This window comes from Bubalus kerabau, chromosome 8 (assembly GCF_029407905.1).
Source record: "Bubalus kerabau isolate K-KA32 ecotype Philippines breed swamp buffalo chromosome 8, PCC_UOA_SB_1v2, whole genome shotgun sequence".
Classification (NCBI taxonomy): Eukaryota; Metazoa; Chordata; class Mammalia; order Artiodactyla; family Bovidae; genus Bubalus; species Bubalus kerabau.
In genome coordinates, this window is record NC_073631.1 from 64,517,439 (window position 1) to 64,541,355 (window position 23,917).

The 23,917-nt window shown below is 36.4% G+C and overlaps 1 protein-coding gene and 1 non-coding gene across 2 annotated transcripts in view; one reads left to right on the plus strand and one right to left on the minus strand.

The window, feature by feature from the left end:
• The window catches only part of SEPTIN7 (septin 7), a 58,925-nt gene extending 47,610 nt beyond the window's left edge, over positions 1-11,315 (minus strand). Inside the window, exons 1-2 of the mRNA XM_055590417.1 lie at positions 11,277-11,315; positions 10,074-10,176 (exon numbers count right to left, since the gene is read on the minus strand). Coding sequence (XP_055446392.1) covers positions 10,074-10,176; positions 11,277-11,300 — 127 coding nt within the window. The 5' untranslated portion in view covers positions 11,301-11,315. The remainder of the gene's footprint in view (positions 1-10,073; positions 10,177-11,276) is intronic.
• A 5,813-nt stretch (positions 11,316-17,128) lies between these two features.
• On the plus strand, positions 17,129-17,232 carry LOC129659771 (U6 spliceosomal RNA). The gene has a single exon (XR_008718240.1). It is a non-coding gene; the product is annotated as a U6 spliceosomal RNA (small nuclear RNA).
• Positions 17,233-23,917: the final 6,685 nt, after the last annotated feature.

Sequence of the window (23,917 nt, forward strand, 5' to 3'; positions counted from 1 at the left end):
AAAAAGTCAGCTCCATAATCTTTAGTATCTTTGTTGTTGTTGAGTTGTTAAGTAACTCTTTGCCACCCATGGTCTGCAGCATGCAAGGCGTCCCTGTCTTCACTATCTTCTGGAATTTGCTCAAATGCATGTCCATTGAGTTGATGATGCAATCCAACTATCTCATTCTGTCTCCCCTTTCTCCTTCTGCGCTTAATCTTTCCCAACATCAGGGTCTTTTCCAGTGAATCAGTTCTTCACGTCAGGTGGCCAAAGTATTGGAGTTTCAGCTTCACCATCTGTCCTTCCAATGAATATTCAGGACTGATTTCCTTTAGGATGGACTGGCTGGATCTCCTTGCAGTCCAGGAGACTCTCAAGACTATTCTCCAACACTACAGTTCAAAAGCATCAATTCTTCGGCGCTCAGCATTTTTTATGGTCCAACTCTCACATCCATACGTGACTACTGGAAAAACCATAGTTTTGACTAGACGGACCTTTGTCGGCTAAGTGTTATTTCTGCTTTTTAATATATGCTGTCTAGGTTTGTCATAGCTTTTCTTCCAAGGAGCAAGCGTCTTTTAATTTCATGGCTGCAGTCACCATCTGCAGTGAATTTGGAGCTCAAGAAAATAAGTCTGTAAACTTTTTCCATTTTTTCCCTATTTGCCATGATGTGATACGACCAGAGGTCATGATCTTAGTTTTCTGAAATGTTGAGTTTTAAGTAGCTTTTTCACCTCTTTCATCTTCATCAAGAGGCTCTTAGCTCCTCTTCACTTTCTGCCATTAGGGTGATATCATCTGTATATCTGAGGTTATTGATATTTCTCCCAGCAATCTTGATTCCAGCTTGAGCTTCATCCAGCCCGGCACTTCTTATGAAGTACTTTGCATATAAGTCAAATAGGCAAGATGACAATATACAACCTTGACGTATTCCTTGCCCAATTTGGAACCAGTTGGTTGTTCCATGTCTGGTTCTAAGTGTTGCATCTTAACCAACATACAGGTTTCTCAGGAGGCAGGTAAGGTGGATAATATCACTTTAATGATTCGCAGTGTAGTTAACTTGGACTTTTGTTCTTCTCTACTATATTCCCTTCTCTCTTGGGCTTCCTGGTGGCTCAGAGGTTAAAGTGTCTGCCTGCGTCTGCCTGCAATGCGGGAGACCTGGGTTCGATTCCTGGGTCTGGAAGATCTTCTGGAGAAGGAAATGGCAACCCACTCCAGTATTCTTGCCTGGGGAATCCCATGGACAGAGGAGCCTGGCGGGCTGCAGTCCACGGGGTCGCAAAGAGTCGGACACGACTGAGTGACTTCACTTTCACTATATTCCCTTACAGTGTTTTCACCTATCTTTACATTTTCCCATTAAGCATCTGTAACAGTTAGAGCATACATGGAGTGGGATATCCTCAACATACCATAAATCTCTTAAAATTCAGGAAAAATTTATTTTATCTTTAAAAAAAATATTTAGTAGCACAAGCTTTTAAGAAAATAATTTGCTAATGTTTCCAGAGCCAAAAAATATTCAAACACTTTGATGCAAAAATCCAACTTCAGGGACTTTAAACAGTGATACTGCCCTCTGCTCCCAATATATATACACAAGTCCTATGTGCTTAAAGATGTCCATTGCCCTGTCATTTGTAACAAGGGTAAAAACAAACTTAAAAGTCCATTAATGGAGAAATAAGCTATAAAAACTATCATATATTCAGTCACAAATTAGAATACAATGTAGTCATTAAACATCTCAGTTAAAATGTTGACCAAAATTTCTATTCTCTAAAATTTTTACTGCAGCGTTCTTACAAAATTAAACACACAAATCATTCAAAAGTCAAATGAGAGTCTAAAATCTGATATAGTCACAGCTGGAAAAATGCAGCTGTTAAAAGTAAAACATTGAGGATAAACACAGCAAAATGTTAATGATAATTATCTCTTGCTGGTAAATCATTTCATTTTTTAGTATTTCTTAATTTTCACAAGTTTCAAGTATGATTACGGAAAAGTCTCCTTTCTGGGAGGTGCATCTTACTGAGGCCCTAAACAGATCCCACCACGTTTACTTCCTTCCTAGAAAATAATACAGTATAATTATTTTACATATTGTTTACTTCTATGTCTATCTCCCTAAATAAGCATTAAACTCCAGTGATCTTCTCATAGAAGAAACAACATAATTACTGATAATTACTGTAATTTATAACTATAATAATGTAATGTAGTATTTATATAGGAAGAACTAGAATGAACTAAACCAAAGGTTGAGTAAGAGAACCAACGAAACACATATATGTTTCAGCTTGTAATAAATGGTTTTAGGAAGACTAATTAACCATTTAAAAAATAAGGTAAAATAAACATCAAATTCCTGTCTCACATCTCATATCAAAAAAATTTACATGAATCTAAATTGCAAAATAAAAAAAGTAAACCTTAGTCTATATACTTATATACAGTGGAATCCCTAATAAGACTGAATCAAGCAGGCAGGTATCAAAGACACAAGCCAAAAGAAAAAAAAGACTACACAGACAATATAAAAATCAGGTTAATATATAACATGACACAAGAAAAATTCTGACAGAGTCAATACCAAACCACAACCACAACAACAATACCCTTAGAGCATCTATATAAGGAAAAAAAGGAATATAGCTTTTAAAATTAATCTAGAATATATGATTTATAAAACCAAAGATAAACAGAAATAATTAAAAAGTTAACCAGCAACAATACTATGTAGAAAGAAAATAAGACATCAATTTTTAGGTATTAAATTGGCAAAGAAACACTGTAATATCCACTGATGGCAGTATGCTATCAACACCTGGTTAGTGTGCAAAGTGGTATACAATCTATCTTAGGTCAATTTGGTATTAATAGTAAAACCCTTAAAACAACTCATAAGCCTTCATAAAAAAATACCAATTCAAACTTACAAAGTTTTATCCTAAAGAAGTAAATAAAAATTCAAGGACAGATATAATTACAACCATGTTTACTCTAACTATATTGATACTGAACAACAAGGCAAATTTTGGTATACCCAACCTACAAAGCCAATGAAATCTACAACTCAACCATAGCTAGATTATCAAAAAATGTCTATTATTAAAAGATGATCATAATTTACTGCTAAATTTTATAAGACAACTACAGATTGTAATTACAGATTGTAATGTCTTACAGACATTACAGATACATACAAACAAAAACACTGTATGTTTCTATGCTTAAGAGTTACCACTGGATGACAGATTATGGTAATATTTATTTTCATTTTGCTTTTCTGCTTATCCCAATTTCTACAATGAAACTCATTAACTTTATTACAAAAGCACTTTTTAAAATATGTAGCTGACCCCTAGAAGGAATACAAAAATCTAAATAGTGAGTGAGTTTTTTCTCCCTAAAACTTTCTCTGCTTTGGCTAAATTAGTTCTTTGAAATAAAATTCATATAACAAAAATGCACTATTTTAAAGTGTACAACTCAGTGGTTTTTCTGTATTCACAACGTTGTGCAATCATCATTGGTTAAATTATTTTATTACTAAAAGCAAAATAAAAATACAGAGCTCAGGGCAGAAAATTCTGAAGTACTAAAGCATTTCAAGTATTCAACCTATCTTAATGTCAGAATTAAGCATAATTCCACTAAATGCCCAGTAACCTAGATACAAAATGGCCAATACTACTTTTCAATTTCATCAACTAACTACATTAATATAAACACCAACAAGAAGGTGGGGAAAAATTATCTATGACAGTCATTGTTTATTCTGTCACTCATTAAATGCCTCCCATCCCCATGGAAAAGAAATGCAAAAAAGCAAAATGGCTGTCTGGGGAGGCCTTACAAATAGCTGTGAAAAGAAGAGAAGCAAAAAGCAAAGGAGAAAAGGAAAGATATAAGCATCTGAATGCAGAGTTCCAAAGAATAGCAAGGAGAGATAAGAAAGCCTTCCTCAGTGATTAATGCAAAGAAAGAGGAAAAAAACAGAACAGGAAAGACTAGAGATCTCTTCAAGAAAATTAGAGATACCAAGGGGACATTTCATGCAAATGTTATTATGCATTTGCTCGATAAAGGGCTCGATAAAGGACAGAAATGGTATGGACCTAACAGAAGCAGAAGATATTAAGAAGAGGTGGCAGGAATACACAGAAGAACTGTACAAAAAAGGTCTTCACGACCCAGATAATCACGATGGTGTGATCACTCACCTAGAGCCAGACATCCTGGAATGTGAAGTCAAGTGGGCCTTAGAAAGCATCACAACAAACAAAGCTAGTGGAGGTGATGGAATTCCAGTTGAGCTATTCCAAATCCTGAAAGATGATGCTATGAAAGTGCTGCACTCAATATGCCAGCACATTTGGAAAACTCAGCAGTGGCCACAGGACTGGAAAAGGTCAGTTTCCATTCCAATCCCAAAGAAAGGCAATGCCAAAGAATGCTCCAACTACCACACAATTGCACTCATCTCACACGCTAGTAAAGTAATGCTCAAAATTCTCCAAGCCAGGCTTCAGCAATATGTGAACCATGAACTTCCTGATGTTCAAGCTGGTTTTAGAAAAGGCAGAGGAACCAGAGATCAAATTGCCAACATCCGCTGGATCATCAAAAAAGCAAGAGAGTTCCAGAAAAACATCTATTTCTGCTTTATTGACGATGCCAAAGCCTTTGACTGTGTGCATCACAATAAACTGTGGAAAATTCTGAAAGAGATGGGCATACCAGACCACCTGACCTGCCTCTTGAGAAATCTGTATGCAGGTCAGGAAGCAACAGTTAGAACTGGACATGGAACAACAGACTAGTTCTAAATAGGAAAAGGAGTACGTCAAGGCTGTATATTGTCACCCTGCTTATTTAACTTCTATGCAGAGTACATCATGAGAAACGCTGGACTGGAAGAAGCACAAGCTGGAATCAAGATTGCTGGGAGAAATATCAATAACCTCAGATATGCAGATGACACCACCCTTATGGCAAAAAGTGAAGAGGAACTAAAAAGCCTCTTGATGAAAGTGAAAGTGGAGAGTGAAAAAGTTGGCTTAAAGCTCAACATTCAGAAAACGAAGATCATGGCATCCGGTCCCATCACTTCATGGGAAATAGATGGGGAAACAGTGGAAACAGTGTCAGACTTTATTTTTCTGGGCTCCAAAATCACTGCAGATGGTGACTGCAGCCATGAAATTAAAAGACGCTTACTCCTTGGAAGGAAAGTTATGACCAACCTGGATAGCATATTCAAAACCAGAGACATTACTTTGCCAACGAAGGTCCCTCTAGTAAAGGCTATGGTTTTTCCTATGGTCATGTATGGACGTGAGAGTTGGACTGTGAAGAAGGCTGAGCGCCGAAGAATTGATGCTTTTGAACTGTGGTGTTGGAGAAGACTCTTGAGAGTCCCTTGGACTGCAAGGAGATCCAACCAGTCCATTCTGAAGGAGATCAGCCCTGGGATTTCTTTAGAAGGAATGATGCTAAAGCTGCAACTCCAGTACTTTGGCCACCTCATGCAAAGAGTTGACTCATTGGAAAAGACTCTGATGCTGGAAGGGATTGGGGGCAGGAGGCGAAGGGGACGACAGAGGATGAGATGGCTGGATGGCATCACTGACTCGATGGACGTGAGTCTGGGTGAACTCCGGGAGTTGGTGATGGACAGGAAGGCCTGGTGTGCTGCAATTCATGGGGTCGCAAAGAGTCGGACACGACTGAGTGACTGAACTGAACTGAAACTTTACTAATATGTCATACACAAAATATACATTATGATAAACTCTGAATCCCCAAAATGGCTAAACCACCATGTTCTAATTCTAAGCTCCTTCTGCCAACAAAAAGGCCAGTGCTACTAAAGACATTTGATATAGGTCAACTAAATTATGACCAAAAAAAAAAAAAAAACCCTCTGCTATAAAAATTTTGCAAAGCTAAAGCTTAGTCTTATAAAAATGATTAAGCTGAATTTTATCTTCAAAAAATCCAAAGTAACAGATTTAATGCCACTTGCTTTTCAAAATATTTTCTGGTCAGATAAAGCAATCTACGTTAGTTCTACCTCTTTGAAAGATTCTAGTAAAATCAGGAATTTACAATTAACATTTTATTCTCAGAGTATGCTTTTTTTAAAGTGAAATCGCTCAGTCATGTCCGACTCTTTGCGACCCCATGGATTGCAACATTCAAGGCTCCTTCATCCATGGGATTTTCCAGGCAAGAATACTGGAGTGGGTTGCCATTTCCATCTCAGAGCATAGGCAAGTCTAATTAAGAAGCACACAAAGAACTGTCAAGTTCCAAGCCCAAACAGGTTTGACGCTTTGTTACATTAAAGACCTGTCTTCATTATTTAATATTGCTGACACTGGGTTTTAAACTAAATTTTCAAATAAAGATTCAAAATCAAGAATTCCAATCTCTTCATCCTGGAGGCAATCAAGGTCTTTAAAATCTACGCCAGCCTACACTTCCAGCCTTATTTCCAACTATTACAAAGTGAACTCTTCAGGGTAGGATCCTAAAATCAATGTACAATGCCAATTAATCTTAAAACTCCCTCTGCTCCTCCACATCATCCATAAAGCACAATTACATATAACCTGACAACTTGTTTTCTTCCTGCACTGAAACAGATACCTTTTTCTTGAGCACTTAAGAAGTAACTAGTTTATATTAAGGCACCTAGACTAACTGAGCAAGGTGAGCGGCATACACTATGAAAGTATGTGGAAGGAAATGACTAGGGGAATAGAAAATTCACCTCTCCCACTTCATGCTGACCCTAGGACAGAAACTACTCATTTCAGTAGAATGGCAGAAAAAACTGCTTGCACTATTTAAGTTATCTATAATTCTCATTCCTTTTTCTGTCTGTCCCTCGTCTCTTTAATTTTTTTAGTGAAAACAGAATATCTAGTTGAAATCATACAAGTTCAAATCATAATGGATGCACTATATCCAGTATTTCCAAATGAGCCTCTGCATCTTGCCTAGAAAATCCTGTGGACAGAGGAGCCTGGTGGGCTGCTATCCATGGGGTTACACAGAGTCGGACACAACTGAAGCGACTTAGCATACATGCATGCATGCATTGGAGGAGGAAATGGCAACCCACTCCAGTGTTCTTGCCTAGAGAATCCCAGGGACAGAGGAGCCTGGTGGGCTGCCGTCTATGGGGTCGCACAGAGTCGGACACGACTGAAGCAACTTAGCAGCAGCAGCAGCATAGTGCTTAAGAACACACCAGACAGAGATAGACTGGGTTTGGTTCTGGCATCCGACAGCAGTGTGACCATAGTCAAGTAACTAATATCTCCATGCCTCAGTTTTTTGCATCTTTAAAATGCAGAAAACAATAATACTCATATCATAAGGTTACTGTTAAGGACTGTATGAGTTACAGAAATAAAGTGTCAATACTTTATGTACTTGAAATATTGCCTGACACATAGGTGCTGATTTTTGTTGGCTATTGTTTTTCCAACTGGACTGCCCACTCAATGTCTATCCCAATCATATTCTTCAAAAATCTGCCCTAATACCTCTTCCTCAAATAAGGCAGTAATAATGTCCAACCAGGGATAAGCTCTCCTATACCTTTAAACATCTGTTCTTAATTTCTATATGACTCTACTAACTTGTATTTACTTCCTGAAAACGTTATCTTTTTATGTATATTTTATATCATTATGTAAATTATAAGATCCTTTAGGCAAGAAAATACAGGAATACCAATATGCCTCTTTTATACAAAAAAGTCCCTCAGGTAAATAATAAATATTGCTTATGAAGCAAGGTTACTGGATAAAGGTTTCCCAACAAAGGGTGAAGAGATTAAGAAATCAACTGTTAAATATAGATTCTCAGTTTGTATCGGTGTATAAATCTCAAACCAAAAACTGTTTTAAGAGTCGAAGTTGCTCTGAGCATAAATCACAAAAATGAGGACTCAGTTTATAAGGAATAGCTTGTAGTCTCTATTGTAAGTCAAGAATGTTACAGCAAGGTTAGCTTTAGCTTTCTATGATATACACACAGTGCTGTCAGATATGGCCTGCAGTCTGAAAAACAATGTATAAAATACTTAAAATGTGACTTTTATGTGTCACACATTGCAACTACGTAGATGAAAAGATTCAGACCTTGTACTCAAGTCTACACAAAGACAGCTAATTAAATAGTAATGTTCAAGGTATGGGGAGGAGGACAGTATAATAATATTGATACCCATTCTCTTTTATTCTCATTTTAAGTCTTATCAAAGAGAAAAAACAAGCTATAGTTGACAAGAGGTCTAATCAAAAAAACTAGTAAGAATCAGCATCTTGTTCCCATGGTGGTTAACACTGATTGAATATATCTATGAGGGCATGTATTAGTTAAGGGGAAAAAATACAGCACTAACAATACATAGCTGCAACGTGTACAACGGCTGATTTAATTAAATAAAATGTACATGTTATATATAAAATGTTCAAGTGTTACATGTGGTAACAACAACAAAAAAACTAGTAAGTTACATTCAGAGATTCCATATTTCCTTTAACAGTCAAGATCAGCTGATTATTATATATCTTTCACCTGGAAAAATGTCACAGCAATTTCAAACCAAATATCTGGCCTTGACTCCCAGACATTACTAAGCAGACACTCAAAAAGTCACTCTTTAAGTTTTAATAATAAAAATTTTTGAAAACTGTTATGGTTCTCCTAATGGACCTAGGAGGTTTTTTTACAAATTAAAAAATGATCTTTTATTTGTCTACAGTTTGTCATTTAAGATCACTAACCTTACACAGTAAATGTAAATATAAGATGCAGCATTTCTTCACGTATAACGATCTATGTTACCAACCTAGGACGAGGTGTGTCCTGCATATTTTATTCACCTATCTAGACCCACACCTGCTCTACAGCAGCAATTTGCAAGCCAGGTATACCATACTTTTTATTCAGCCAGAGGCAGACAAGTATCAAGTTTGCAGATTTTGTACCACGTTTTAACTATGATTTATTACAATGCAGATACTTCCAAACAGTCACAAACTGACCCTCAGGCAAAATATTCTGGTCAGTTGATAAAATATTCTTCCCTTCATTCAATAATCTAATTCAACACCAAAATAAAATACCAGGTGTGGAATATAATTAGCAAAATTTAATGCACAATATATAAAGATCCAGCATCAACTCAATTTTCTTTGTCAAGGATAATTAATCCAATAATTCTGCCTTCCATCTTCTTAAATAGAGAAATACAATAAATTGCATCAAACTGAGAAGCCAGGTTATAAAGTCAGACTATATGAGATGAAAATATTATAAAGTCATTTAAGATTAAGACTGTCATTTAAGAAAACTAATCTTACACATGGTAAAGTGTCTTTTCATATATGATGATGTTACTCAACTACAGTTAAAACAACCCTGACAATCTCTTAAAATCGATTACAGGCAGGCAAAGGTGTTCACAGGATGAAACACACCCAAGAGAAAAATAAGAGTGAACCAAAGAAGGAAAGTCATATTTCACTTATTCCAGGGCTTACACTCAATGAATGAACTCCCAGGGTAATCACTGCATGATTATGATCCTCTACCCCATCCTTCTTTTTCAGATTTAGAGAACATATGTTTAAGTTAAACACTTGGATGATATGGCTTCAGTGCACTACATGAGCCAAAGAATAAAACTATCCTGGAGTAATAAGTAACCACCAGATGCTATTTCCTTTTGTAGCATCAACTGAAGAGAACTTCTCCAGTTTTCTGTTCCACTACCCACCTCCCACTGCTTTTCAACTTCTACTTCCCTTCCCCACCGTTTTCAAAACTGCGCCACCTACAAAAAAACAGGCAAGATAATACTTAAATCCCACTATGCTACCAAGTTAAATTTTAAAGTGTATCTGCATAACAAAAAACATATAACATTGATTGCTGCAGTTATTTGGGCTATTGTTTTCTTAAAACATTCCGAGTTCATTAAATAGTTATTAATAGTTCATTAATAGTTCATCAAAATTCAACTTTAGTGAGAAATCATATCTTACCGACAACCATAAGTGTGAATTCAAAACCTCTCTTCACTGATTTTCTGTATACTTGATTTGGGAGATTTGCAAATCCCACATAGCCTTCAAGGTTCTTCTGTTGCTGAGAAAAGTAAAAGAGGGTCAATTATTTATACATCAACAGAATGCTTCTATCATACATTTCAAATTCTCTTCATTAACCTAGTTTTAGAAAATCATACAAACTCTTATTCATGGTAAATTAAACTGATTTTATAGTATTACCAATAAAAGTATTAGTTAATCAAAAAAATGGACAAAATAAATTGAGCACAAGTGATTAACAGTAGTCAATTATAAAAGTCAATGAGATTGTCATATGACATCACTGACTCGATGGACGTGAGTCTGAGCAAGCTCCGGGAGTTGGTGATGAACAGGGAAGCCTGGTGTGCTGCAATCCATGGGGTTGCAAAGAGTCAGACATAACTGAGCAACTGAACTGAACTCAACTGAGTCAATTATAAAAACCCAAGGGAATAAAATAAAAATTTTAAAAACCTGCCTCAGAGCAAAGATTTCAATTTATAGTAAGTTACTAATATTCTGATCAAGCAACTAAAAAAACAACAAAGGATTTTTTACAATAAAAAAATTCAAATCCCCTTAAGATTATATTCAGTTCAGTCACTCAGTCATGTTTGACTCTTTGCGACCCCATGGACTGCAGGATGCCAGGCTTCCCTGCTATACTATATATTATATAATTAATTATATATTTTGTATTAATAATATATTATATTATGTTATATAACATATATTCCCTGTTATATTATATATAATCTTATATAAGATTATATTAAGGACTCTTTTAATTATTCCCTTTGCTCATACTAAAAACCACAGGCAGGCTTTTCTTGAAATTCACCTTCTTATTCATGAAATAAAATCAAAATGTGGAGTTTAAAATTTTTCATAAACTCTTAAAAGCTTTCATGATGAATGTCAATCAGTAAACATTATCTTTCAAACTCTTATACTAGGTCCAGTAATGTCACCTCAATGTTTTTACTGGACATCAGATTTATCCTGGTTTTAAAGTAAACTTTAATTCCGTTTTTTGTATAGCTTTTGATGTATAGCTTCTGTATAGCTTTGATGACCTCACCAATAATTTCATGATTAGTTCATACAAACCTACTTCTAAATTGGCACAGAAAATCAGTGTGACTTTCAACTTACCCATTGGTGACAAATACTGTCCATAGTTCAGACCATCTGAGTGAGTAGAGTCTTACTGATTAATTTACTTAGAGGTAGGTCTTATTCATCATTAAAACATAATGCCATTCATCATTTAAAAATAACGTTCCTAAGAGATACACATTTCTCTTAAAGGTTTTTGCCACATTTAAATTCTCATCCAAAAACACTCATATGGGATCAAAGTAATAATTCAATACATTTGGATTTAACAAAGAACAGCACCCTGCATTCCTCACTATTATCACATATATAACTAAATATTCCATCCATAATCTTTTACCCTTTTTTAAAATTCATATAAATTAATTTTAAGACAAATGTTGAGCAGATAAGTAAGCCAATTAAATTAGAGGCTAATTTTAAATATACTAGTTAAGACACTGATCAGAATATTTTAAAGTCAAATATTTGAAAGCCTACTATGTGCACAGCTAAGACTATGTATTAAATTTAAAGATTCCTTGATTCATATTTCATCCAATTGTAACTGAAATTTAACTTAGACCAGAAAAAAGCCTCTGTATTAATTATGTAGTATACTCACAGCTACTTTGTAAAGAACATATTTCCATCATTCCAGTGTTCCAGGTTCCAACGGAACAGATCCACAGAGGAACAGTACACGAGGAATTCCAAGAATCGTTCATGGCACATTCAGTCCAAACAGGGCAGAGAAATCCATTGGAACATAGTAAAATGAAGAGGGGAAAAAATGAAAGTTACTTACGTGTAACTCAACAAATTAGAGGTAAATTACAAATATACTGAAAGTAGACTTTTTTCTACTCACATCAAGAAAATATTTTTTTGTTGGATATAAGGCCCAGTGAGTCCATTTTAGCAGCTTTCCTGATAAAACACAGAATCAAAGACCTCCTATCTTTTCAGAAAGGACAATCACTATGCCTTGCACCTGAAGTCTTACAAGAAATGATAAAAAAAAGTGTAAAGTATGAAATTTCAAGAAGATATACAGGGACCAACTTTAAATTCCAAGAAGAAAAAAAAAATGTAAATTTCATACAATTTTGCTTTGTCAGTCACTGGATTAAGACAGATCAGATCAGATAAATGCCAATATTTTCGCTAGGATCTTTACATAGTATTACCATATTTCAAGTAATTAAACTAAAGTTCAGAATTGGAAGAAATGCAAACTTGGGGATATAGGAAAGGAAGCTAAAGACTGCAAGCAATAACAAATGGAAAGATGAAGTAAATGTGACCTATGAAAACTGAAAGGCAACCAACAGAGCACAGAAGAGAAAATAAGACTATCTTTGGACAAAATGTCCGTAAAAAGGGTATGTCTTTTTTTCTATATTGAACAAATCTGAGTTATATCACAACCTAGAAAAAACAATGATTATTCAAATGTCACCTCCACAGAGAGGACTGCTCTGAATACCCTAACTACAACCCCTCATCTCAGCACTTTGTTGCTTTATGTTTTTTTTTTCCCTTTAGCACCTATCACCATTTAACATACATATAAATCTTGTTTATGGTGATCTCCATTCACTCTACCTCCAACTAGAATGTAAACTCCATCAAGGTACAGATTAAAGGAATTACAGAAGTTGTGACATCAAAAAGAGGAAGCCATCTGACCATCTGAGAGAACTGAAGAAGTTTCCGAGAAAATATTTTAGGTTACATGTTCAAGAAACCCACCATACAAAAGGTGTAAGAAAAATGCCTCAGTCTACCCCTGTGTCTTATTCATTGCTTTATCCTCAAGTCACAGAACAGTCTTAGGGACAACTGGGAGACTGAGGTAAGAAAACAGGGGAAAGCATTTTAGGGCAAGCGGTGGGCCCTGAAGTGGGGGTGAACCTGGTACTTTCAGAAACAGAAAGTATAACAACTCCACAGAAGTAAGGTAGTAGACCAGGGGACAAGTGGTAGAAAATAGGTCAGGGAGGCAGGCAGGGGCCAGATAATGTGGGACCTAGTAAAAGCAGGAAATCTGAGTGTTATTTTAGGCATGATGGGAAGCCACTGGAGGGTTTTACAAAGGCAAGTGCAAGTGACCTGACCTGATTTGTGTTTTAAAGATAGTTCTTACTGTTAAGAGAAGAAATGGAAATAAGAAAACTGCTAAGAAGCCTACTACAATAGTTTAAGAAAGAAAGGGTATACTGAATTTAGATGGTGTCAATATAAGGAGAGAGAAAGATTCAGAACAGGTTTTGAAGGAAGAATGGTCAGGACACTTCTGGTGCATTACATGTGATCAGTAAAAGAGACAAAAGGTAACTCTCACTACTTGACTTGAACAACTCAATAGCTAGTGATATCTCCACGGAAAGAGGGAACAAAGGAAAAGAGTGAGCGGTGAGGGCCAAAATCACCAAAATCAAAAAAAGCTTTGAATGTGTTGAAGACTGTATTACATATTCAAGAAGAAATGGTCATAGGCAGTTAAACATATGAATTCAGAAATTCCAGGGTTGGTTGTTGCTGAAAACACAGATTTAGGAAACATAAGCATATAGATAGTACTGAGAGAGGATTATATTCTCAAAGAGATATTATAGATGAAAGGGGTTCTAGGCAGTTTCCTGGGGCTTCCCTGCTGGCTTAAGAATCCGCCTGCAATGCAAGAGACCAGAGGGTTCAATCCCTGGGCTGCGGGGAGGACATGGCAACCCACTCCAGTATTCTTGCCTGCAGAATCCCCATGGAAAGAGGAGCCTAGTGGGCTATAGTCCATGGGGTCACAAAGAGTCAGATACTTTGCTGAGCGACTAAGCACAGCACAGCACACAGGCAGATTCCTGGAGCACTCCAACGCTGAAATGTTAGGCAGAAAATGAGTAAGAAAGATCAGTCAGTGAGGAGGAAAGAAAACTAGAAGGGCTGAAGGTTATTCAACTGTGTTAAATGCTACTGAAAAGTCAAATGAAAAATACCAGAGATGTGACCATAAAATTTTGATATAAGATTACTGATAATTCTACACAAGAGCAGTCTCAGTAACACAGTGAGGAAGAAGACTTACTAGTTTGAGAGTAGGTAATTCTCTGTATATGTTAACTAATATAATTTTTAAAATAATTACATGTTATAAATTATTTTAAAATTAAGCATGTCATTTGCCAGTTTCCCCATATGACTGATTTCCCAGAGGAAGAAAATCATGTCATATTCATCTCTACATTCCTAACAGAGTGCTGATACACAGGAGTTGTTTAAAAAAATAAACAAAAATACACTTTCAGGAAAATTTCTCCTGAGAAAGAAACGGTGTCTAAACACAAAAGACAGATTTAGGGAATATACTAAAATATAACACTGGCTGACTAAAACACATAAACTTTTCACATTTCATAAGAATCTTGCCTTCCCGAAATTCTAAAATCAACCACAGTCTGTAATTCAGAAGATTTAACCACCCACTGATTCTTTTTCTGGACAAAAATAATGCTCACAGTGCCAATGTGAAATATAATCTCTGGATAAAGAAACATTATTTATAGACCCGAGTGACGTAACTGTGACACTTATAAGCATGCAAATATAGATAAAAGCATATTCACCCAGGCTTCACCCAAAATACCTTAAGAGTATTACTTGATTTCAATCATCAGTTATATAAGAAGAAACAGTTATCAAATCATCTTTTCTAAAAGCACATGTTAAATCTTTCGGTAACTATCTAAAAGATATGGCAAATCTCTATGTCAAATTCACATTTAAGAAAATCAAACTACAATTCCATTGCTTGCTATTTCACTACCTGTGGGAAAACCAACTTAAATACAATACCCAGTAACTGCAGTCATTAATTTACTTAAACTTACTTCTAGAAATCAATTATATTCAAAGAAAAAGATGCCTCAAAAAGGTTTCAATAATAGATTATTGGAACTCTTAAGATTTGTTTATATTCTCTACCATTTGTTCTTATTTCAAAGTAAAGTTATCAAAACCTTGGCATCTGAAAACCCATTATAATTTTAAAATTTTGAATATTAATATTTATAAATTAACATATATTTTCCAAAGGAGAAAAACAGCACCTTATTTTGAAAATTGCTAAATATGCTTTTGGGGAACAACAATAAAACTGAGTTGTAATAGGTTGGAAGCAAATAAATTTGAGGGAAAGTTAAAACATTTTTATAGGATCTACTATAAACCTTCAAGTCTCTCCATCATTCACGTAGAGCCAGACATCCTGGAATGCAAAGTCAAGTGGGCCTTAGGAAGCGTTACTATGAACAAAGCTAGTGGAGGTGACGGAATTCCAGCTGAGCTATTTCAAATCCTAAAAGATGATGCTGTTTAAGTGCTGCACTCAATATGCCAGCAAATTTGGAAAACTCAGCAGTGGCCAAAGAGCTGGAAAAGGTTACTTTTCATCTCAATCCCAAGGAAGGGCAATGCCAAAGAATATTCAAACTACCACACAATTGCTCATCTCACATACTGGCAAAGTAATGCTCAAAATTCTCCAAGCCAGGCTTCAACAGTATGTCAACTGTGAACTTCCAGATGTTCAAGCTGAATTTAGAAGAAGGCAGAGAAACCAGAGATTCCAACATCTGTTGGATCATAGAAAAAACAAGAGAATTCCAGAAAACCATCTGCTTTATTGATTACGCCAAAGCCTTTGACTGTGTATAAGACAACAACTGTGGAAAATTCTTAAAAAAGAGATGAGAATACCATAACCACTTTATCTGCCTGAGAAATCTGTATGCAGGTCAAGAAGCAACAGTTAGAACCAGACGTGGAACAACAGATTGGTTCAAAATTGGGAAAGGAGTAGTCAAGGCTGTATACTGGCATCCTGCTTATTTAACTTATATGCAGAGAACATCATGAGAAATGCTGGGCTGGATGAAGCACAAGCTGGAATCAAGATTGCTGGGAGAAATATCAATAACCTCAGATACACAGATGATACCACCCTTATGGCAGAAAGTGAAGAGGAAGGAACTAAAGAGTCTCTTGATGAAAGTGAAAGAGGAGAGTGAAAAAGCTGTCCTAAAACTAAACATTTAAAAAACTAAGGTCGTGGCATCCAGTCCCATCACTCCATGGCAAATAGATGGGAAAACAATGGAAACAGTGACAGACTTTATTTTCTTGGGCTCCAAAATCACTGCAGATGGTGACTGCAGCCATGAAATTAAAAGATGCTCCTTGGAAGAAAAGCTATGACCAAGCTAGACAACATATCAAAAAGCCGAGACATCACTTTGCCGACAAAAGTCCATCTAGTCAAAACTACAGTTTTGCCAGGAGGCATGTACGGATGTGAGAGTTGGACCATAAAGAAAGCTGAGCACCAAAGAATTGATGCTTTTAAACTGTGGTGCTGGAGAAGACTCTTGAGAGCCCCCTGAACTGCAAGGAGATCAGACCAGTCAATCCTAAAGGAAATCAGTCCTGAATATTCTTTGGAAGGACAGATGGTGAAGCTCAAACTCCAATACTCTGGCCACCTGATGCGAAGAACTGACTCACTGGAAAAGACCCTGATTCTGGGAAAGACTGAATGCAGGAGGAGAAGGGGGCGACAGAGGATGAGATGGTAGGACGGCATCACGGACATGAGTCTGAGCAAGCCCCGGGAGCTGGTGATGGACAGGGAAGCCTGGCATGCTGCAGTCTAATGGGTCGCAGAGTCGGACACGACTGAGCAACTGAACTGAACTCTCCAACTTTACAAAAGAGATATTCAGCCCCAAATTACCTAAATATGACCAGGGTTCTATTTCTCCCCTTAGTAACTACAATAATAAAAAAGGGGGAAAAAAATCCCACTTTAAAGATTCAAGGAAGGTTTACATCAGTAACTTAAAATTCCAAAGGTAGTGCTCGCTTCGGCAGCACATATACTAAAATTGGAACGATACAAAGATTAGCATGGCCCCTGCGCAAGGATGACACGCAAATTCATGAAGCGTTCCATATTTTTAACACATGTATACCTGTGGCGGATTCATTTTGATATTTGGCAAAACTAATACAATTATGTAAAATTTAAAAATAAAATAAAATTTTAAAAAAAAAAAGAAAAAAGAAATTTTCCAGGCAAGAAAAAAAAAAATTCCAAAGGTAACATTTGGTCTTTTCTACGTAATTTCAAATTCAAGCTTTATCAACTTTGAATTTTAAAACATAAACTGCAAGCTTTCTCCTAAAGTTTATGTAATTCTAAACACAAAAACCACCACTCACTACAAAAGACAAAGGTACATAAATTTACTTGTCTACTTATTAACTCTAACAGAAGCCTTATATCATAAACATAGATGAAACTATCAAGCACTTGAAATTCCTACCATCTCTTACGTAACTCAAGGGGAAAGTTATAGAACTTCACTACTGAAAAGTCTTAAGTATTTTAAATATAACTGGTGCAAAAGTACCTAGATTCTAGATTTAATATAACAACACTACCAAGATGTTACAGGATCACATAAGTGTTTCCTAAATATTACCTTTATTGTCCCCTCCTCAATTTTCTTTAAAGGTCATACGTTAGTTTTCATGCCCCTAGCTCTTCCCTTTTTGGAGAAGGCAATGGCAACCCACTCCAGTACTCTTGCCTGGAAAATCCCATGGACGGAGGGGCCTGGTAGGCTGCAGTCCATGGGGTCACTAGGAGTCGGACACGACTGAGCGACTTCACTTTCCCTTTTCACTTTCATGCATTGGAGAAGGAAATAGCAACCCACTCCAGTGTTCTTGCCTGGAGAATCCCAGGGACAGAAAGCCTGGTGGGCTGCTGTCTATGGGGTCGCAGAGTCAGATACGACTGAAGCGACTTAGCAGCAGCAGCAGCAGCTCTTCCCTTTTTACTGAGATGAACAACTGTGTACAAACATAACCAACTTTTACTTTCTTAATCCTGTGATGGATTCTTGGTTACTCTACCTAAAAGATTTTAATATCTGTATGAATACATGTAAGAGGTAACTTAAAAATTTAAATAAATTTTTTTCTTTGTTCTGAACTTGAAATTTAAATCTCTTCTTATAGAATTACTGGCCACACTCATTCATTTAACATAGCTACTGGATTCACATAATGTATGTATTACCAATTAGGGATACAGAAGCTAATGAAAACAAGGTCCCTGCTTATGAAACTAAGAATCTGAGGTCAGAGAAGTTAGAAGGCAATTCTATTAATACAGTGATAAACACTATAATGGAAGCAAGCACAGGAAGACAGCTATGAGAACAAAAAGGAAGGGTGCTTTCTCCTATCCTGTTGTCAGAATCTTCAGATTCTGAAGGACTAGCAGGCCTTAGTCTGATGAGAAATTTGGGCAGGTGCTGTACAATCTGGGCAAGCAATTTGGCAACTGTAAAGGCCCAAAAGCAAGAGAAGAAACTACAGATCTTTTTGGTAACTAAAAATAGTTCAGTACACCTCATAATCAAGGTCCAGGAGATGCAGAGTAGGAAGTCAAGCAAAATCCAGATCACAAAGGACTTTATAGACCACAGTAAAGAACTCAGATGAGGCATCATCTTTAAAACTTATGAAGAGTATTAAAGGATTTTAAGCAGAAAACTGCACTATCACATTAATTCACAAGCCAAGTCACATTCATATTTTAGAAAATTACAACTAATAAGAATATTGAGGAGATACTGGTAGCAATTTCAAGATCTGCTGCAGTAGCCCAGGGAAGAAATTAGGACCTGAACCATGACAGAAGTAACAAGGATTAAGAGTTAAGTTAGAACACTACTGTTCATTACAGTAGCCACTAGCTCCATGTGGCTATCGATCACTTGAAATTTAGCAAGTTTGAATTGGGATATGCTCTGGCTCCATTGGTAAAGAATCCACCTGCAATGCAGGAGGCCTGGGTTCAATTCCTGGGTTGGGAAGATCCCCTGGAGAAGGGAAGGGCTACCTACTCCAATATTCTGGCCTAGAGAATTCCATGGACTGTATAGTCCACGAAGTTGCAAAGAGTCGGACACAACTGAGCCACTTTCACACACATTAAGCATAAAATACAAGCCAGGTTTTTTTATATATACTTATTTTTATTTATTTATTTATTTATTTGATTGTGCCGGGTCTTAGTTGAAGCACGTGAGATCTAGTTCCCTGACCAGGGATCGAACCCCGTGCCCCTGCTCTGGGAGCATGGAGCCTTAGCCACTGGACCAGCCGCTGGACCAGCAGGAAGTCCCACAAATCAGGTTTTAAAGACTTATTATGAAAAAAAAGAATGAAATGTCAATTTTTATACTGATTACATATTGAAATAAAATTTCAGCTATATTGGGCTATATAAAAATGATACTAAAATTAAATTTATTTTTTTCAACTTTTTAACATGCCTGCGTGCAAAGTCACTTCAGTCATGTCCAACTCTGTGTGACCCTATGGACTATAGCCTGCCAGGCTCCTCTGTCTATGGGATTCTCTAGGCAAGAATATTGCAGTGGCTTGCCATTTACTTCTCCAGGGGATCTTCCTGCCCCAGGGATTGAACCCACGTCTCCTGAACTGCAGACAGATTATTTACCATCTGAGCTACTAGGGAAGCCTAGGCTACCAGAAAAGCTTACGTATGTGACTTACATTAACTTCTAATGAACAATGCTGGGTTAGATATTAATGAGCTGAAGTGACAAGTCTCTGTAACTTGTGGGGGAACAGCAAGACATAAATTCTAAATTTATGAATTTACATTGAGCTGGATTAATGGTGGTTCCAGTCACTAAAAGAAAAATTCACTTGAGTTTAAGGTGCTAAAAAATGGGCTTTAGGAAAACAAATATCTAGTAGGCAGCTATATATATAAAAGTTAGAAGTTCTAGAAATGTCTAGATTAGGCAGATACTAACATTTTAAGGCAGATATTAACATTTTAAGTCATCAACATTTAAATGGTATGAAGGCCATGGGTTATGAATCCAAATACAGTATTCAAAGTAAGAAGCAGGCCACAACCAACAACAAAATCCCAACTCTATGACCTACACAACCTAGCAAAAGGTGAAAAAAGAATGAGGAAAACAGTTTTTAGAAGCAGTTCAAGGAGGTCAACTGTAGTGGCCTCCTTCAAGAAGTGGTCAACTGTACCAAATGCTCTGGAGTGGTCAATACAGAGACAGAAAAGAATCTATTTAAAATTATCAGGGACCATTGTCAGAGCACTGGACAGATAAGAGAAAGATAGATGGAGGCATAATGGAAATAAATAAGTAGTGAGTAACCGTAGACAGCATAAACAAGTCAATTCTTTCTGAATGCTTATCTGCGAACAGAAGAGCAATAAAGTAGAATTTAGAGAACAACAAAGGGTTAAGGCAGGGTTTTAGGAATTAAAAAAAAAAAAAAAAGGATGGTTGCATGCTTAAATGCTGGGAGTTTGGGGTCAGTAGATGCAAGTTATTACATACAGAATGGATAAACAAGGTCCTAGCATATAGCACAGAGAACTATGTTCAATACCCTGGGATAAACCACAATGGAAAGGAATATAAAAAAGAAAGCATATGTGTATATAAATGAGTCACTCTGCTGTACAGCAGAAATTAACACAACACTGTAAATCTACTATACTTCAACAAATCAATTTTTTAAAATAAAAATAAATTAAAAAAAAAGCATTACCTAGACAAGTGGCTAAAGAAAGGAAGGTAAACTAGGATACAGATAACATTTTGGAGTGAAAGACAGGATTTTCTTTAAACATCAGAGAGAAAAATCATTTACTAATCCTAAAGGGACTTACCAGGGAATTTTAAGAGATAAAGATTTGAATCAGCAACCATCAAAACAAAAAGAAGGGCTAGGAATACACAGCAGGCATCCAATCAATTCTGTCCACTAGTTTAGGATAAATCTGTGATGGACAGGGAAGCCTGGCATGCTGCGGTCCATGGGGTCGCAAAGAACTGGACACGACTGAGTGACTGAACTGAATCGTGTGATCTTTTACTCCAGTAGCAATCTGTAACTGAATGTAAGCCAAGACTGTTATCTGAAGCTGTTATTTTGCAGAAAGAGCGCACAAAAACTACAAGGCATCAAGAGAGCTGACAAGTATGGTTGAAGTGAATCACTGAACAAAATGGAGAGGGTCAAGGATCCAAGGGAGGAAGTAAGGAAATGAGACACCTAAAAGAATATGAAGTTGTAGACAGAAAAAGACAGACTTAAGTCTTCAGAGGTGGACCAGAAGTTCCAGATGACCACATGGAGCCGTTAAAATGATGGCTCAACAATAATCTCAGATGTGTAAGTAAATTACTGAACAAGTTTTATACATGGTCACTAAATATGCCCCAGAATGATAACAGGGCTTGGAGTAGAAAGAAAAACTGTTTGGTGCCATCTTTAACAAATAAAGAGAAAACAGGGATATGGTATCTGACAAAGTTAAGAAGGGTGAAAAATACTGTTATTAAATAGCATAAGCTTTAAAGAAGCAGGGCTTTCTTTAAAGGAAGAATGGTCTACAGTCTAGACAACTACTGATAGAAATATAAGATGACTTACCTATGTAATAAATATTACAGTAGACACATGAAGAGTAAAAAGGTGAAGTTAACAACATTATTTTATTTCACCCAATGTATATACAATATCAACATCTCAACATGCAGTCAATATAAAAAGTTATGACTCACTTTACATTATTAATTTTTCTACATGCTTTTGCTTTGTAATAATCTTTGAAATATAGCATACCTTATTTAGGACTAGCTACATTTCAAGTGCTCAAGAGCCACATGTTGGTAGTGATTACCCTACTCGATATAGAAATGGAAATTTCATAGATATAGAACATTTTCATAATTACCAAAAGATCTACTGGAGAGCACTAAATTAAATGAACAGTAGTACCCAGTAGTGTGAGGATGTGGGAAAACAGGCACTTTCACACATGACTGGTGGAATATAAATGAAACCACTTTCCTAAAGATCAACTTGGCCACATGCATCGAAAACTTAAGTCTTCATGCTCTCACACTCAATAAATTTCACTTCCACAAATTTATACCTTTTAAATTTATAAGGTTTAGATAAAACAACATTCAACAAAGCACTGTTAAGGATAATGAAAAATCATAAAAACCAAAGTTTCAAAAACAAGTGAAACAAATAATACGTTACTCCCATGTGTTAAAACACCATGCAGAAATTAAAACTTATAGAAGAACAGACATGACAGATAGCAATATACTGAATGGAAAAACTATTATTAGACAGCTGGCACAGTAATATTTACTTTTAAAGATTCTCTTATGTGTACACTGGAAAACAAAAGGATATACAGTGGAGTGACATTAAAGAAATTAACAGAGTAAAGACTTAAGAAAATTCTCTCCTTCATTAAAAGCAGTAAGAGGCAAAATTATCAAAATCAATTTCTTCTATCTCTGGAAATGAACAAAGGGTTACAGCAATTCAAAGAACACTTACTCAAGAAAAAGGGCTGGATGTCAGTAAAAACAGCAGTTCTTGTTGCATTTTAACTTGCCCATTTGTATCTTCCCTCACCTGTTTTACAGTAGCCTTGAAAACCAACAGCATGCAATCATGGCAAAAATCAGCACCCAGTCAGCAACTGGAAGAGAACAGGCTTCTTCAAAGCTCCATTCCCAAAAAAGATTTGACCTGTCTGACTCCTTGCAAGACCCCACAAACAACCAATAGGATAACTAAAGACTTCAGTGACAAAACAAGACAAAGAAAACAGACTTTACAGAATTAGTTCCCCAAAAGTCACTAAACAACAAAAAAACAATAATAAATCCTGGGGTGGAGGAAAGAGGGGAGATGGAGAATTTGACCACAGCTGCCACGCTGTTTTGCTTGAAATGCCCAGTTTTCAACAAAAAATTATGAGATGCAAAAAAAAAAAAAACCACCCAAGAAAATATAAAAATATAACCCACATTCATGGGGGGGAAAAAGCAATCAACAGAAGCTAACCCTGAGAAGACTCAGACATTACGCAAAGACTTTAAATCTGCTATTTTGAATACATTCAAATAACTAAAGGAAATCATTTCTAAAAAACTAAAAGAAAGTATATGAACTACATTCACCAAATAGAGATGATTAATAAACAGAAAGAAATTATTAAAAAGAACCAAATAAAAATCCTCCAGTTGAAAAGCAGAGGGCTACCTTGGTGGCTCAGTGGTAAAGAAAATGCCTGCCAATGCAGGGGACACAGGTTGGATCCCTGGTCTGGGAAGGTCCCCAGTGCCACAAAGCAAATAAGCTGGTGTGTCAGAGCTCCTCAGCCTGCGCTTCAGAGACTGGGAACTGCAACTACTGAGCCCACGTGTGGCAACTACCGAAGCCAACGCACCCCAGAGCCCACGCTCCACAGTAAGAGAAGCCACCACAGTGAGAAGCCTGCACAACACAGGGGAAGAAAAGCCCCCACTCTCCAACACTAGAGAAAGCTCACAGCAACAAAGACCCGGCACAAGAAAAATAAAGAAAAAAAATTATTTTTAAAAAGTAGAATAACTGAAATGAAATTTCACTAGAGAGAAATAGGTTCAAAAACTGATACAAGCTAGCAAAATAAGATCGTCAAATAACATTTACCAGGCTAAGGAACAGAAATAATAAGAGAGGGAATAAAAAACTACACAGCCACA